Source organism: Gavialis gangeticus, unplaced genomic scaffold, assembly GCF_001723915.1.
Source record: "Gavialis gangeticus isolate Ggan-Ray unplaced genomic scaffold, GavGan_comp1, whole genome shotgun sequence".
In the NCBI taxonomy this organism is placed as follows: Eukaryota; Metazoa; Chordata; order Crocodylia; family Gavialidae; genus Gavialis; species Gavialis gangeticus.
The window spans coordinates 63,440,447-63,455,751 of record NW_017728993.1 but is presented as its reverse complement, the minus strand read 5'-3'; the positions used below and the strand labels follow the sequence as shown (position 1 = coordinate 63,455,751).

The 15,305-nt window shown below is 43.6% G+C and overlaps 2 protein-coding genes across 2 annotated transcripts in view; one reads left to right on the top strand and one right to left on the bottom strand.

Moving 5' to 3' along the window:
• CACYBP (calcyclin binding protein) overlaps window positions 1-12,088 on the top strand; it is a 15,097-nt gene extending 3,009 nt beyond the window's left edge. The window contains exons 2-6 of the mRNA XM_019501849.1: window positions 954-1,149; window positions 2,159-2,255; window positions 2,737-2,836; window positions 7,539-7,633; window positions 11,602-12,088. Of these exons, the coding sequence (XP_019357394.1) occupies window positions 954-1,149; window positions 2,159-2,255; window positions 2,737-2,836; window positions 7,539-7,633; window positions 11,602-11,761 (648 nt within the window). The 3' untranslated portion in view covers window positions 11,762-12,088. The remainder of the gene's footprint in view (window positions 1-953; window positions 1,150-2,158; window positions 2,256-2,736; window positions 2,837-7,538; window positions 7,634-11,601) is intronic.
• Window positions 12,089-14,072: 1,984 nt separating this feature from the next.
• MRPS14 (mitochondrial ribosomal protein S14) overlaps window positions 14,073-15,305 on the bottom strand; it is an 8,702-nt gene continuing 7,469 nt past the window's right edge. The window contains exon 3 of the mRNA XM_019501850.1: window positions 14,073-14,590. Coding sequence (XP_019357395.1) covers window positions 14,408-14,590 — 183 coding nt within the window. The 3' untranslated portion in view covers window positions 14,073-14,407. The remainder of the gene's footprint in view (window positions 14,591-15,305) is intronic.

Below are 15,305 nucleotides of genomic sequence, written 5' to 3'. Positions count from 1 at the left end.
CCTTGATCTCTTTTTCTTCCCCCCCCCCCCGCCTTTCTCTCCATAGACTTACTTGCAGGGAGCTGCTCTCCACACTGCCTGGCTACACTGTGGATGCATGTGGCATTGGGGCCCGGACCAGAAGGCATATTTTATTTATCAGTACATGTTGTCAGCTACACCAGCCAAAAAAAGCTGATAGCCAATAATGTTAATTTTCCTTTTATCAGTGCCAATCTGATATGGCACTGATATATTGGTCTACCTCTATCGATTACCTCTGTTTTGCTTTCTCTTAGTAAGATCCAGGATGTGGATCTGGCTGGATGAGGAAAAGTCATTCCCTGCTTTCCCTGCTCAGCCAGGTCTGGAATGCGGGTCTGCTTGGGTGGGGAAAGTGGGGAGATCACATCGCCTCTTGTGCCTGCCACCAAGGGCAGGAAAAGGGGCAACATTTGCTTCACCCGGTGAAATGGATCAGCTGTGCCACGACAAGTTTCTTGAAGGTATTACATATGATTCTGTTAGGCCGGAGTAATTGGACTTGCAAAGGCAAAACATACATAAAGCATTGCTCAGCCAAAATCTAAAATATGGCTGTATGAGGTCTTGCTAGAAAAAATGCAGACTCAACAAGATAACTTTCATTTTTTTATGTTAAAGGACAGAAAAATATCACCTCTAAAATTTGTCCGCTTCTCAGTTCTGCTAACCTGGGGATAAGGGATTGAAACTAGTCCAAGTATTTGTAGCAGGTCTGTATTCTCCAGCTGCTTTTGTGAGTTCAGCAAAACTTGGGTCTACATGGTAACCTAAATTTATATTTAGAGCTGCTTTAGAGGCTGCTGGAGGATACGTATGCAGGTGCTTTATTTCTTTTGGACACTTGATGAGTGAAGGGGCTCAACAGTTTGCCTCAGGTGAAACAGCATGTTATCCAATGCACATATATGGTCTTTTATTCTTAAACCCAGCTACAGAAAGACTTGGAAGAGGTTAAAGAGCTGTTGAACAAAGCCACAAGAAAAAGAATTCAGGATGTCCTGATGGCAGAAGAGCATAAGATAGAGACAGAAATCAAGAACCAGCCAGGACCCAAGCCCAAAGGTGATGCAGTAGAGGAAGAGAAACCACCAGCTGGAGGATATACTGTGAAAATCAACAATTATGGTAAGATTGTTCTTCCAAATTCCTGCTGAGAAAATACATGTTTTAACAGAACTGAGGGCACTGTTAGTGCCAACCAGTGGTTAATGCATTATAATTGTGTAATCATGAAGGTGACAGAGGGAGGTCATGCTCAGTTTGTATGTTTGCATCTTTTAAAATATAGGGGCAATAACTGCCCAGTATGGAACGTGAGGTTTTAAGTGTGGGATGTTTAGAAGAGGGGAGGACAGAGTTTCTGGAATTCCTCATCTCTCTTCCTAGCCCCAAGCAAAATAAGCCCAGCCTGTAGCGGGGGGGCAGGATATGTTACGCAGCGGTTGCTCCTGTGAAGCATTGAGATGCTTTCCTGAATTACAGTAGAATTCTGTTAACAGGTATCTTACAAGCCAGCATGCTCTACTAACTGGCATGCCGGCTTATAAGATAAAGTGAAACTGGAAGTGCCCACCATGGCATTTCTGGTTTCTCTGAGCCCCCATGGCTCAGGGCAAAGCAGCTTGCACTGCTGAGCTCTCACAGCCTAGGGGCATAACAGACTGTGCGGGGCCCGCCCCCCTGTCCCACGGGCCCTCGGGGCCTGTAGGAGTGGCAGTGATGGGACGCCCCAGACGCGGGCAGGAGAAGCAGTGGCTGGGGCCGCTCAATTAGCCGGCATATTTTGTTATCCAGCGTCCCCCATTCCAGCAGTGGGTCTTTGAAGCAGCCAGGTAGACTAGTCAAACCAGCCACCCAGCTCTGATCCTCTCCATCCTTTCCTGCTCAGTCAGGCAGAGCTGCCCTGGTTCTCTGTGAAGAACCAGAGGAACCAAAGAACTTAGCTGATAATTGTGTTCCTAACCTTGTTGCTTCTGTTCCATTTATGCTCCGCATGGTGTCTTTCCCCAGCTATCTGAAGATAGTTGCAGCAGAGCATTATCTATTGTGGTATACTGTACTTGCTTCAGGGAAAGCAGGTCATGAACTGGTGGAGGAAGGCTGAAAGAAACCTACTTGTCCTTTTCTCTTGCAGGTTGGGACCAGTCAGATAAGTTTGTGAAGATTTACATCACTTTAAATGGTGTCCACAAGCTCCCAGCTGAGAATGTGCAAGTGCATTTCTCAGAGAGGTGAGTCCAGACTTCTGCTGTGCCAGCCAGAAAACACATTTGGAAAAGCTGCATCTCAGATGAAGGGGCTTGTTTTGTTGAACACTCCTCTGGGTCAAAATATAAAATGGTCTGTTGTCTTTAGTACATAGTGGTATGTATGTGTGTAGTTCTTCTCAGAGAATCTCAAAACATTTTACAAATTCTAACTAAGACTCATAACACTTGGTCGGGGTTCTGAAACAGAGCTGTTATTTGTCCAGGTTCTGCAAAAAGTTGGTGTGACAGAGCTGTAAGAAAAAGAACCCTGAATGGGACTACTCTTATTTTCTTATACCTTCTAGATAATTATTTTTCCAAGGATTTGTACAATCTTGTACCAAGCTGGAGATGAGAAAATCCCAGGAAAAACAAATATTCTCCTCTCTGTATTGTTTAAATGTCATTTTACATGTTGTGTATGATGATGGGGGCATACAGATGTACTCTTTCTCCATTCTAGGTCATTTGATTTGTTGGTGAAACATTTGAATGGACGGAATTACTCCATGACATTCAACAACCTGCTGAAACCCATTTCTGTGGATGGCAGTTCAAGAAAGGTATTTGTTTAGATCAGGGTGCTCTACCTCCAGCCCACGGCTAAATCCAGCCCATGGAACCATGACATCCAGCATATAGGGCTCGCCCATGGGCCAGGGAAATTTGGCAGCAGGGAGAGGTGGAAGCTTCATGCAGTTAGCTCCAGCCTCACTTGGGCCATTGCAGTGAAGGGGCACCAGGACCCCCCTCCCTCCCCAAGTTGCATGCCCAGATTCGACTAGGCGGCTGCCCCTCCTCCCATTTGTTTGGATTGGGGCTGCTCCACCCTGTCCCTCCCACACATCTGGATCAGGGCTGGACTGCTACCCTCCCCTCCCCTAGGCACACATCTGGGTCAGAGCCATTCTTCCCTCTTTTCCCCAGCACACATCCAGATTGGAATTGGGACCGGGCTGCCCCCCACACCGTGTATCTGGATCAGAGATGTTCTGTCTCTCCCTCCCCCATGCACATATGGATTGGGGTCACTTTGTCCATCTTTTCCTCCCCATGCTTCCAAATTGGAGCAACCCTGCCACCATCACTGCCCCAGGCAGATGGATCAATGTTGGGCTGCACAACCCCCTGCAGCCAGATCTGGCCTATCAACCATATCCAGTCCACAGAGGGACCTGGCACTGCCCATCCAGCCCACAGGGTGAAAAGGCTTGGCATGACTGAATTAGACCCCTTCCTCATCTGAGACTTTGTTTCATGGCTCAGCAGAATTCTCTAGTTCAGCCTTACAGAATCACTCTAACCATAAACCATCTTGCTTGCTCTCATCATGACTTCACATGTTCTGTGGCTGCAGAATACAAAACATTAAGGATGTTGTCTAGTACAATTTTCAAGGAAAACCAGTGGGAATTAAGTGCCTAACCTGCATTAGTGCTTTTGAATATTCCATTAGAAACCTGCTTTCATCTTTAGGCTTCTGAATCCCTTTAACATTTTCACCCCAAGTATCTAGTCTTCACATTTTGAAAAAAAAAATCTTGGCTTGCTTGGGAAGATTACATAGAAACATTCAGTTTTAGCAAAGGAAAAGTTACAGAAGAAAGAGAGAGCAGTACAAATGTTCAGTCTTCATCTGCCCCTTCTTCCCTGTTCCTTGTGACCAAGGTGATCCCAGTCTGGGGAAAGCATGGGCTGCTCCAGTTGTCCTGTTCCCAGATGACTATAGAATTAGAGCAAAGCCTCCTGCCTGCTTCTCACACCAGGAACTCTGGTGTGGCAAATAGGCTAGGGGTTGCATTGCTCCAGTGCCTGGCAGCCAAGCACAGGGAGCTGTGCAGCAAAGTCCCTGCAAACTTCTCATTTGGGGAAACAGCTGGCTTCCCTCCTGGTTCATGGGAGAGGTGGTAGCAGCTGTACCCTGCGTGTTCTCCAGGCTGGGGTGACTGGTCTCTGGAAGGCACAGGAGCCTTTATCCTACCTCTGCTCTTCCTGATCTCCAAGAAGAGTTAACTGGGGGAAAGTATGCAGGCATTCTTTCTCCCAGGAGAAACTCGCCTTGGGGATGATTTCTATCTATTGTAGTTCTGTTATTTTTCCCCAAGTGGCCTTTTTATGCTCTGAAAGAAGTTTAAACATCTGCACACTTTTGGTTTCTGCCAGGAGAATGGTGATTCTCTTAATAGAAACTGAATGCCTGTACGTGGCTTAAGTTTGTATACAGCCTGAAACAATAGCTAGAGCCATACCTGCCCAATTCATCTGGATGGTCTGCTTGGTTTGAAAGTTAAGGATGACAATTTCATTACCTATTTCAGTACTGATTATTTTAATATATAGCTGATGTGTCTATCTACAAACTCAGATCAATACCATGATAAGTGCCAAATGCCTTGCACACCCCCTGCACACCTGCCTATATGACATATATAACATATGGTAGTGATCCACAATTAATGTGTTAAAAGTATAGGCAATGTAAAGTAAATTGAATTTAACATTAAGTATATACCAAAGTGATAATGCTCCTTTTAATTTTACATTTTTAAAACAGTGAGGTTTTAATTGAATTAATTTGGAGCTACAGCAGAGTGTTCTGTTTGCTGCAGAATGCCGGGGTCTGGCTGCAGAACGTAGATCAAGGTTGCAGCTGAATTTATGGGCCTTGCTTGTAGTGCCACAGAAAGAAGGCAGAAACTAACTTGGCATCCCTGGAAAAAATCAGTTCAAATAAGGTCTCTCCTGAATTCACTAGTAGCTGTATTGAACTCTTAGGTCACTCATGCTTATCACAAAACAATGGAATAGTAAATGAGATACAGATTAGATTAAAAGTGGGTTTGGGGCATGAACTAGAAGTGCAGAGGTCTAGACAGGTGCATTGACAGCACTGGGTAACTTCATTTTCCTGTAATTTAAAACCAGAATTTGCATATTCTTGAAAATGGCATTTTTTGTCTTTTTGCATTGAGAAAAAAAGTGCAGTGATGGCTGAATCCACAGGCTGGGTTGCAACATGATATGATGTTGTGAGCATAAGCTGTGCAGGTAGATACCCACAAGTAACTGGTGCTGATGGTTTTGAAAGAAAGGGTTAGAGGGATGTTTCTCTTGCATTGCTGATTTGTCTGAGATGGCACTTACAAAAGTTCACGCTAACCCAGGGGTTCTCAAATATTTTTTTACATTTGAGACTCCCCTCCTGGTTTCTGTAACTTCTGAATTTAACAGCACCCTAATCTAGTGGGGAGTGGAGAGGAAGCAAGCTCTTACCTCCTTGCGCAGATCCTTAAAATGATCTTGCAGTACCCAATTTGGGAATCACTGGTCGTGATCTACTGTCCAGAACTGAAAATAGCTGGGGAAAAAGACCTCAGAATTCATGAGTTCTCAAATTCCTTTGAGCTAGAAGGTTGTGATGTAATGGTATTATGTGCTGATTTCCCTGCTTTCTCCCTTTCCCCAGAGCAGTTCAGAATTGTATCTCCTCTGTATTTGTCACAAATATACATAAACTATGCAAAAGTAACCCACCTATATTGCTTCACCATAGTTGGGTGATGGCTTAGACTTGGTCAGTCTCCTTTTGGTGAGCCTGCTGAGTTTGGATTCAAGGTTTGGATCTCATAGGCTTGTAAACCCATTGAATCTGAATAGTGTCCAGGCAGCATCCTTGCCTTTAGGGCTAAGGACAAACAGTCAAAAAGCCCTAAACTGAATCAGTTCAGTCTTTGCAGGTTAGTGTAAGCTGCATAGATTGAACTGATAAGCAAGTGAACAGACATTTGCTTTTGATTCTGGAAATGCAGCCACATGCCTGCAGTGGCCCAGGCCAGAAGCCAGGGGGCACTAGAGAACACCTCCCTGCTCAGCTGGAGCATACAGCTTGGGCAAAGGCTAGTCCATCCACCCTACAAGGGAATTGGGGGTAAGGTAGGGGTTGCAGGGAGGTGCAAAGCATCATGCGAAGTTGGAGGACTGTGGGTTAATTTGAACCTGGAGAGGGTCTGGAACAGAAGTTCAATAAACTGATTTAACCTAAATCAGATAAGTCTGATATGACATCCATCCAGGTTTATCTTAAACTGGTTTCAGCAGTTTTGAAAGTAGTTTATGTGCACTGAACTTCTGTTGTGTTACAGATTTGAACTGGTTTCCAGTCACTTATACCAGTTTGTGTGGAATTTCTGTCCCTAGCCCCAGAGCCCCACTGGAGTGTATGTGCTGACTTGTTCCCCTTTGCAGAAGTGGGACACTGCAGTGTAGCTGCCATATGCCTTGAACAGTTCAAACTCTGACTCATCCTCTAAATCTCCCCAGGACTTTCAACATGTTGTTTCATAGAGCTCTACCCACACTCAGGTTTCAAGTTTAACTAGTCAGAGATAAATAACTAATACATTAAAGAACCCAGAAACTTTGCATATTAACTTTAACACACATGCACACTTTACTCATTGGGAAAGAAGAGACACCTCCATACAAAACCCTTTCTGGCTGTGTCCTCAGAACTCCAAAACTCCACAGACCACGGAGGAGCCAGGGAATGAACCAAGCTAAAAAGCACAGCCTCCCCATCCATCAGCAGCCTGGAGTGCAGGGGCAACTGTTAAGCGGGCTTCCAGAGAGGCAGCAGTGGGAGTGTCCAGATGAGCAGTTGTGGGTGCTGGGTTGGGGAAGGAGTGAGCACTTGTCCTCTTGCATGGGAGCCAGATGCAATAGCACCCTTTAAAAGATCTTGTGCCACCCCACTTAAGGATCACTAACTGCTTTTTCCAGATTATGATTGGTGTATGTTGTTTGCAAACCACCAGGGAGAAAAAATTAAAATTGACTGGTCTGGCTCCTTTGAAAAGGTAAAAATAGAGGTTATTTATTAGACAGGACTGGATGCTTTCAGCATGCCAAATACCTTGGACCAGTCTGTTCCTACAATAAGGGTTCTAGAATTTGTAAAGAGTATTTTTGTCTCCAGTTTTTTAACTGAGTGCTGTTCCACAGAATTGTGCCTCTCTTTAAATGATTCAAAACAAATTATCCTTTGTACCCCCAAGGTCAATGCTTAATACAGATTTAAAAATATGTACTAGCTAGAAAAAGTTAGCTTAAACATAAAACATTTCAGGAAGTTAGGAGCATCCAGAACCAGGAGCTTATAACAAATCGTTCTGTTACCCGAATTGTTGTGGATGCAACCAACATCTGCTATAAATACCTTTAATTCATTTCTTGCCCTTTTAACTTAAATTTACTTTCTTTTTGCAGATCAAGACAGACATGATCCTTGTGTTATGTAAGAAGAAACAGGAAGACAAATGGGAATGCCTTACTCGAGTGGAAAAAGAAAGCAAAGATAAAGAGTGAGTGTATTTATTCCACTACCTTCTACGGAAATTGCATTAATATCACCCAAACAAGCTGATTATGTACTATGTCATCTCCAAAATACAACATGAGAAGTGTTGATCTAGGGAACTAGCATGTAGGTTTGTTGCTAGAGTTGAGATGGAGATTTCTTACCCACTCACAACTAGTACCATTTGAATTAATTTGCTTTACATTGCTAAAGTTCTGCCACCCTTGATTGCATTACTGTTGTTGAAGAATTTAGCTGGGAATCTGCATCAGAATCATGGATTTCATCACGATACTCATATATGTATATGTATATGTATATAGCTCTTCTTATATGTCCTTCCCTTCTGGCTCTACCTTGAAGCCTTATAACAAAGAACTAAAAAAAAATTACCTGATGGCAGTCCCTCAGAACCTGTCAACACCAGTAAGGTCATCTGAAGCTTCCTGTAGGGATTGGTCTTAACTACAACACTTGGATTCAGAACAAAACTACCTTCCCCTCTGGACCCATCTGTAGAGGGAAATGACATAATATACTGCTTAAGGGGTTGGGTTCATAGAATCATAGAAAGTGAGCATTGGAAGGGACCTCAGGAGGTTCATAGATTTTATAGACATTAGGGCTGGAAGGGACCTCAGAAGATTGAGTCCAGCCCCCTGCCCAAAGGGCAGGAAGTCAAATGGGGTCATAGGATCCCAGCAAGATAAGCATCCAATTTGCTCTTGAAGGTGTTTAATGTAGGCGCTTGAACTACCTCCGATGGCAGGCTGTTCCAGACCTTGGGGGCTTGGACAGTAAAGAAATTCTTCCTTATGTCCAGCCTGAAACGGTCTTGTAGTAGTTTATGACTGTTCAACCTTGTCATCCCTTGGGGCGCTCTGGTGAACAAACGTTCCCCCAGATACTGGTGGTCACCGCTGATAAACTTATTGGTTGCCATCAGATCATCCCTGAGCCTGCAATTTTCCAGGCTAAAGAGCCCCATGGCACTCAGTCTGTCATCATAAGGTCTGCTTTCCTGACCTTTGATCATGTGCGTGGTTCTTCTCCGGACTCTCTCAAGCTTCTCTACATCCTTTTTGAATTGTGGAGCCTGAAATGACGCAATACTTCAGCTGTGGCCTCACCAAGGCCAAGTACAGGGGGAGAAAAACATCCTGGGACTAGGTCATCTAGTTCAGTGCTTCTCAACCTTTTAAGTAGCAAGTACCCCTTAACTTCTGAAAATTTTAATAAATACCCCAACACTATTTTCCAGGGGATTTTATACTTAGACTAATGTGTGCCATATGTTGGAAGAAGGGCTTTGTATGTAAGGCCGTGATAGGACAGATGTCTCATCTGGTGTGGGTAGGGTGGGTTGCCACCTTTTACACCAGAGGTGCATAACTTAAGTATGGACCTGGGCTAGAGGTGATGTTGGCCAAAGCTAGGAGGGCTGAACCTAGTGCTGCACAAAGCACAACACACCAAATTGTTACTGGAGAATTTAGCACCAATTTTTTTGCCATTGTTTTGAGAGGAAAAGAGGGTGAGACAGAGTGTGTTGGGGTACCAGTGTACCCCCTGCATGTCTCGTGTACCCCCAGGGGTACACATACCACAGGTTGAGAAACTATGATCTAGTCTAACTCCCTGCTCAAAGCAGGACCATTCCCTAACCAGATGGATCCTTCCACCCAAGGCTTTGTTTAGCCAGGTCTTAGAAACCTCCAAGGATGGAGATTTCACTACCTCTTTGGATAACCTTATCCAGTGCTTTACTACCCTCCTAGTGAGAACATTTTTTCCTAATATCCAACCTAAACTTCCCTTGCTGCAACTTGAGCCCATTGTTTTTTGTTCTGTCATCTGCCACCACTGAGAACAGTCTAGCTTCATTCTCTTTGGAACCACCCTTCAGGTGGTTGAAGGCTGTTATTAAATCCCCTCTCAGTCTTCTCTTCTCCAGACTAAATAAGCCCAGTTCCCTCAGCCTCTCCTTAGAAGTCATGTGGCCCAGCCCCCTCACCATTTTTTGCTGCCCTTGCCAATTTGTCCACATCCTTTCTGTAGTGGGCGGCTCAAAACTGGACACCAGTACTCCAGGTGTGGCTACACCAGTGTTGATTAGAGGGGAAGAATCATTTACCTTGATCTGTTGGCAGAGCTTATATTAATACAGCCTATGAAGAAATAGATTACTAGCATAAAAACCTGTCAAAAATAGGCTACTTGTTACATGGTACCACGTTTCTGTTACTGTGCCATTACCAACTTGAGCTGTTCTGCCTGTTCTTCTATACAATGGGTAGCCGTCACCATTTCCAAGTGTCTTCTCTCTAAACTCCTTTGGTATGTCTTCAGACATCGATGATTTTCTATGCACAGTGCATTTGGATTCAGTCCTCCACACGGTCCGTGAATCATACATCTCATCACAATGATCTTTGCTCAACAGACTGCACTGTTGTATGATCGAATGCTTGTTTTAAACTTCTAGTAATGCTCGTTTTTCTGATTCATCATCAAATCCTGCAAATACTCTGAAAATGGTCTTATTGGAGGCAGAATCACTTTACTGTTATGGCAGCAACTCCGGAATTGGCCATCTGATAGTCTTTCAGCTTGGAAGTTTAAAGAGTTACAAAAGTGGAACACCACATTCATCAATCCACAACTATGTTCCTCAGTCTCATCTTCAGTGAATCTATTATTGTCTACTCTTTCAGCCTGTCTTCTATGGTCTCTGTGAACCCTTTGCCTTTCTATTGCATCTCTTCTATGACATCCTCTTTGCTCACTTATTTCATTTTGTCCTACTCTTGCCATTCTTTCTGCATTCAGTTGCCGTCTTTTCACGGCTTCACCTTGGTAAGGGTGTTATGGGTTAAAGTAAGGGTGTTAAAAGACTATTTTTGCTCGGATACCAAGAGTATACCATAACTAATTGAAATAAATCATTAAAAGTCCAGAAAAGTGAGCGCAAATATGATTTTTTTCAGTGTGAGAGATGGAATGACAAAGACATAAGCAAAGCAAACTATTATAGAGGATTAGAAATAGCTATTGAAACTGTCTCTGCAGTGCAGTAGTGCACCATTGGCAGTCCTGCAAAGATTTGCGCTGGCTCCCATGCAAAGTGTCAATCTATAAATCTCTAATGTGTGCAGGACCAAGTCACTTTAGAAATTACCTAGGATGATTTTACTGTCAGACTAGTGCTCAGCTTTCAGAGATGGGGCTCCCCATGTGGAGAAGTTACTCCTTTCTGTCTTAGAGCATGGTTCAGTCCATTACTTTAAACTAGCTAGTTGGTGGTGTGGCCAAAGAGTTTTGAAGGCAGGTTAAGGGGAGTAGCTATGTAGCTATTGGGTGGGTTTTCTCCATCCTATGTATTTCAGACGTGTATGATTTTAGTAACATCTGTGGGACCAAAAAAAATTAATTTAGGTTCTTGTCACTTGACTACTTCAGCTGTGAAAAGTACTCAGTGAAACTTACCTTAAGGAGCCAATCCAATGGTGTCACAAACATGATCTATTAAGGTGGTACAGACCTGTCTCTGTTTTAGGAAGGGGGACACCATGCAATTTTCACTTAGGAGGCTGGAAACAATCACTTGCACAGCTTTTGTAGCAAAAGCAAACATGGGTTGTGGCACTCCCTAGGTCCAGTAATAAATTGTTACATCTCTATGAAGTTTAAACACTTCCAACCCTAACTCTTACTACGAAGCTGTTCTCTTTAATGAGGGACAGCTCCAAGATTTTAGTTTATTCCATTAAACCTACTAGAGCTTTCACCTTGCTATTCTTTTTAGAGGTTCCGAGTCTGTATGATAGTGTGGGACTATATCCTGTCAATTTGTAAAACCAGAGGCAAAGTCCTATATATTGCTGATCCTTTTGCAAAAGAATTGTTAAAAGCATTTCAAATTTAGCAGAGAAATGACAAGTCTATTTCATACCCATCCCTTTTGTCTTGCAGGAAGGCTGCATATGACACTTCAGACCCTGGCGAAGGGCTGATGAACCTTCTGAAAAAGATGTATTCAGAGGGGGATGATGACATGAAAAGAACCATTAATAAGGCCTGGGTTGAGAGTAGAGAAAAACAATCTAAAGGGGACATACCAATGGATATTTGATACTACTCCAAAGAGGGCCTTAATATGGATCTTCCTATGGGACTTGCTGTGCTGCAGAGGGCATGTCTTATAAGTGCATTGTTTACATAACCTACTTCCAAGCAAAGACACTTAGCTGTTTTTGATTTCAGGCTGGAGAAATTTAAATAAAGTATGCTTAAAACCCATTTCCCTCAATCAAGTGGGACCCTCTTTCCTGAAGAGTACAGGGTATTTGTCTTTCCATGGCCTCCAAGAGCATTTCACTATTTTTTTGTTCATCTGAGAAACTGACAACATGCAACCATTACAAAGGAAAATAAAAGTAAGTTGTTGGTTAAACTCAAAGTGTCTGCTGTTCTCTAGTCTAGTTCCTAGCCCTCTTGTAACAGCTGCAGCCTAAGTAATTTTTCTACATGCTGAAGAAAATGTTCTCACATGCTCCAAAAGGACAGGCATGTCTGCATGTATGATGAAAATGTAATGGTAGAAGAGGAACCTCTGTCTTGCAACAAAACATCTACTAGGTGAACTGAAAAACAGCTCTGATCTGTTGGTATTGACACTGTTTCAGGCTGAAGTGCAATGGTAAGAGCTCTGTAGAAAGCCTGATTAGCGCACACTTCTTTATGGGCAGAGACAGAAGTTACATTTGTCATGTGATCAGCCCCTTGCAAGTGCTCTACAGTCATGCCCTTCCAGAAGCGCACAGCTGCAGAGCGCTTTAAGAGTCCCTGATCACAGGACAAATGAACCCTCATTATGTAAGTGTTCAGATGTAGGAATTCTAAAGTGGAACCCCTTCATTAACTTCTGTCTGATTGGGTGGCTGGGCTGATAGCCAGTTCTGCCTCCAGTGCTGTTTGCACGATGGGAGGGGAGGGAGCTTGGGCTGGAGTTTACCCAGCCTGCATTGTAGTGGAGGCAGATGGATCACAGCTCCCCTCCCCACCTCCAGTGCAGCAAACAACAAATGTCTGTTGGGTCAAGAGGGTTGGTCTAACTCATGGCACCTTCTGTAAAGTGCCATGAATTAGACCAGGGAGCCACATGTCTGTCAGCACCATATGGCATGTACCCACTGCTAGTCCAGAGACTGACTGTGTGCGCCTAGGAGAATTTGTGTACAAGAGACTTAACCAGTGGCTGCTTCTGGCCAGCAGTCTTTGATTTTATCAGTATCCAGCAGGCTGAGGCACAATTAGCCACCACATGAAGAGCAAGATGCCAAACCAATTCCAGGCCTAGCAAAATAAAATGTAACTACCCTCTACCTTTTAGGTCTTGTAGGGAATGTACAGTACCAAACACTAAATATTTAGATTGCTATGACTGTAAACGTGAGGCTATCGTAGCCTACTACATTGCTGACTTTTCCATTCAGGCTATGGAGCCCCAGGTTGATTGACCTCAGGCTGGCATCAATAAGGGGCTGCTTTTGGTCTAAGGGATGGGGTGTTGTAGCCACGATGGTCCAGGAAATACATGAGAAGCAAGGTTTGTGGGGGAGTTTGTGGTAAGTGTGCATTGCTAGGAGTCCTAGAGAAAAATCTTAAATTTGTACATGGGGAAAAGGATATAATGTGCCATCATTTAGTCAAGTGACAGTAGGCATATCAAATGCGGAAGAGATAATCACAAACCCCCTCCACCCTTCATTACCCCCCTCAATCTCCCTGAATGGAGGGGTGACTGCCAAATTAATTGCCTACGTTGCTTTCCAAGTGTTATAAGGAAAATTAGGCTCCAACTCACTTCACTAATGTAGCTCCCTTCAAAATGGTGTATTCTTTTATACAGGCCACTGAAAGAGGGGAACTGAGTATGCTTCTCCATTACACTGTTGATTACAGGAAGGAATGGGAAAGATTAGAAAGGCAGCACACTTGACTCTATTCCATGTCTGTACAAAAACAACACTGCACTTGAGGAGACCTATGTAATGTTCCCTGACTGAAGCCTTAGACAAATGTTGAAGAGAATTAAGCCACAGAAAAATTAAATGACTTGATTAGTGAGTGAGGCCTAGCACCAAATTGTTCGTTACCAAGTTGAGCCACCATACCCAGCTCTGTAACTACAAGCATGCTGTGAGAAGTATCAGCTTTGATCTAGCTTGATGGGCTATTTGTCCACTAGTTAATCTGTAGGGCACACTTGCACAGCTTCTGACTATCCGTATCAGGAGGCGCACACAAACCTCACGCCAACTTGGACTCAGCAGTTGGCTTATGACTTTGCATTTAGCAAGAGTACTTCCATGCTACATTGTATGATTGTTTTTGTTGCTTCTGATCAAACTTACAGAGAAAAGTGCACAACGATCACAATGCAAGGAGTAAACCATCCTTGTGCTATATCTGTTTTTAATGTTCCTCATTACAAATTTCAGCTTTGTCTTTAATAAGAAGGTAGCAATTCTGCATCAAAGTAAAGCTGTCTCATACAGACTGGCTCAATGCATTCATGCTTTCTCCTGCCCCTTTCTCTGCCATCTGGCAATTGTCAGGGCCCTTAAGACTGAACTGTAGTGGGATCACTGCTTCTATTCCTTGCTATAACACCTATGCTGGACATAGAAGCAAAAACAATTTTGCTGTAATTCCTGGAAAGCATGAACTGGGCCCAGTCTGTTTCTCTTTCTAACAAAGAAGTCCTGGCGGTGATTTACCACATAGCTCTCTGTATCCCAGACAACTGACCATGGTCAGCCAGGTGGCGGAAGACAATTCGACTAAGCCGCCAGCGCTGTTTCACACCTCGAGGACGGGATGTCAGGACACACCTATTCCGGATTCTCACAGGACAGCTGTCCCGGGGCAGGGCAGCAATCTGTTTGTCAGCCATTTCCTGGAATAAAAGAACACAGCAAGGAGTTAAACCATATTTTGCCAAGGTTATTTTTAAGGGACGTTACGTGGTACAGAAAAAGGACATGATTGTCAGGTCTGAGGACTCCTAGTCACATAAGTGATGCTTCCTTGTTCACCCATCACAGCTGTATTTATTGTACCATACTCCCTCAGTAAGAAAACAATGAGCCTTACAAACCTGCTAGCTTTTAAGCTTTGTTTTAAAATATAAATAAAACATCAGGCTAATCCTAAATATAGACAGCTGCCAAAAACAAGGTACTAAAAGCTGGGCTTCCTTGCTGTTCTGCCAGTTCCTGGCTAGTTTGAGCCAGCATCTCCTGCCATAAATGCTGGCTCTCAGAAATCAAGGAACTGATAGCTCAGCTGGTGGAGACAGCAACTTCTAAGCACAAAGTTTTCCTCAAAGATTCAGACAAGTGCTCTTTTCTCTTCTCTCCTGGCACTTTCACCCTGTAGCAATTTCTGCAACAACGGTGACACCTGCTGGCTGTGATAGTTTTCAGACAGGCTGCACAAAGCAGTACTAAATAGCCCCAAATTGTGAAATTTCCCCAAAGGACCAAGTCCTGCAAAAACTCCTTTATATGAACTGAATCATGCAGACAGGTCCGTTGAAGATAATGGCGTTTCAAATATTTAAAATTAAGCAGGTAAGTTTTTGTAGGCTCATACTCCTAATATGTAAGAAA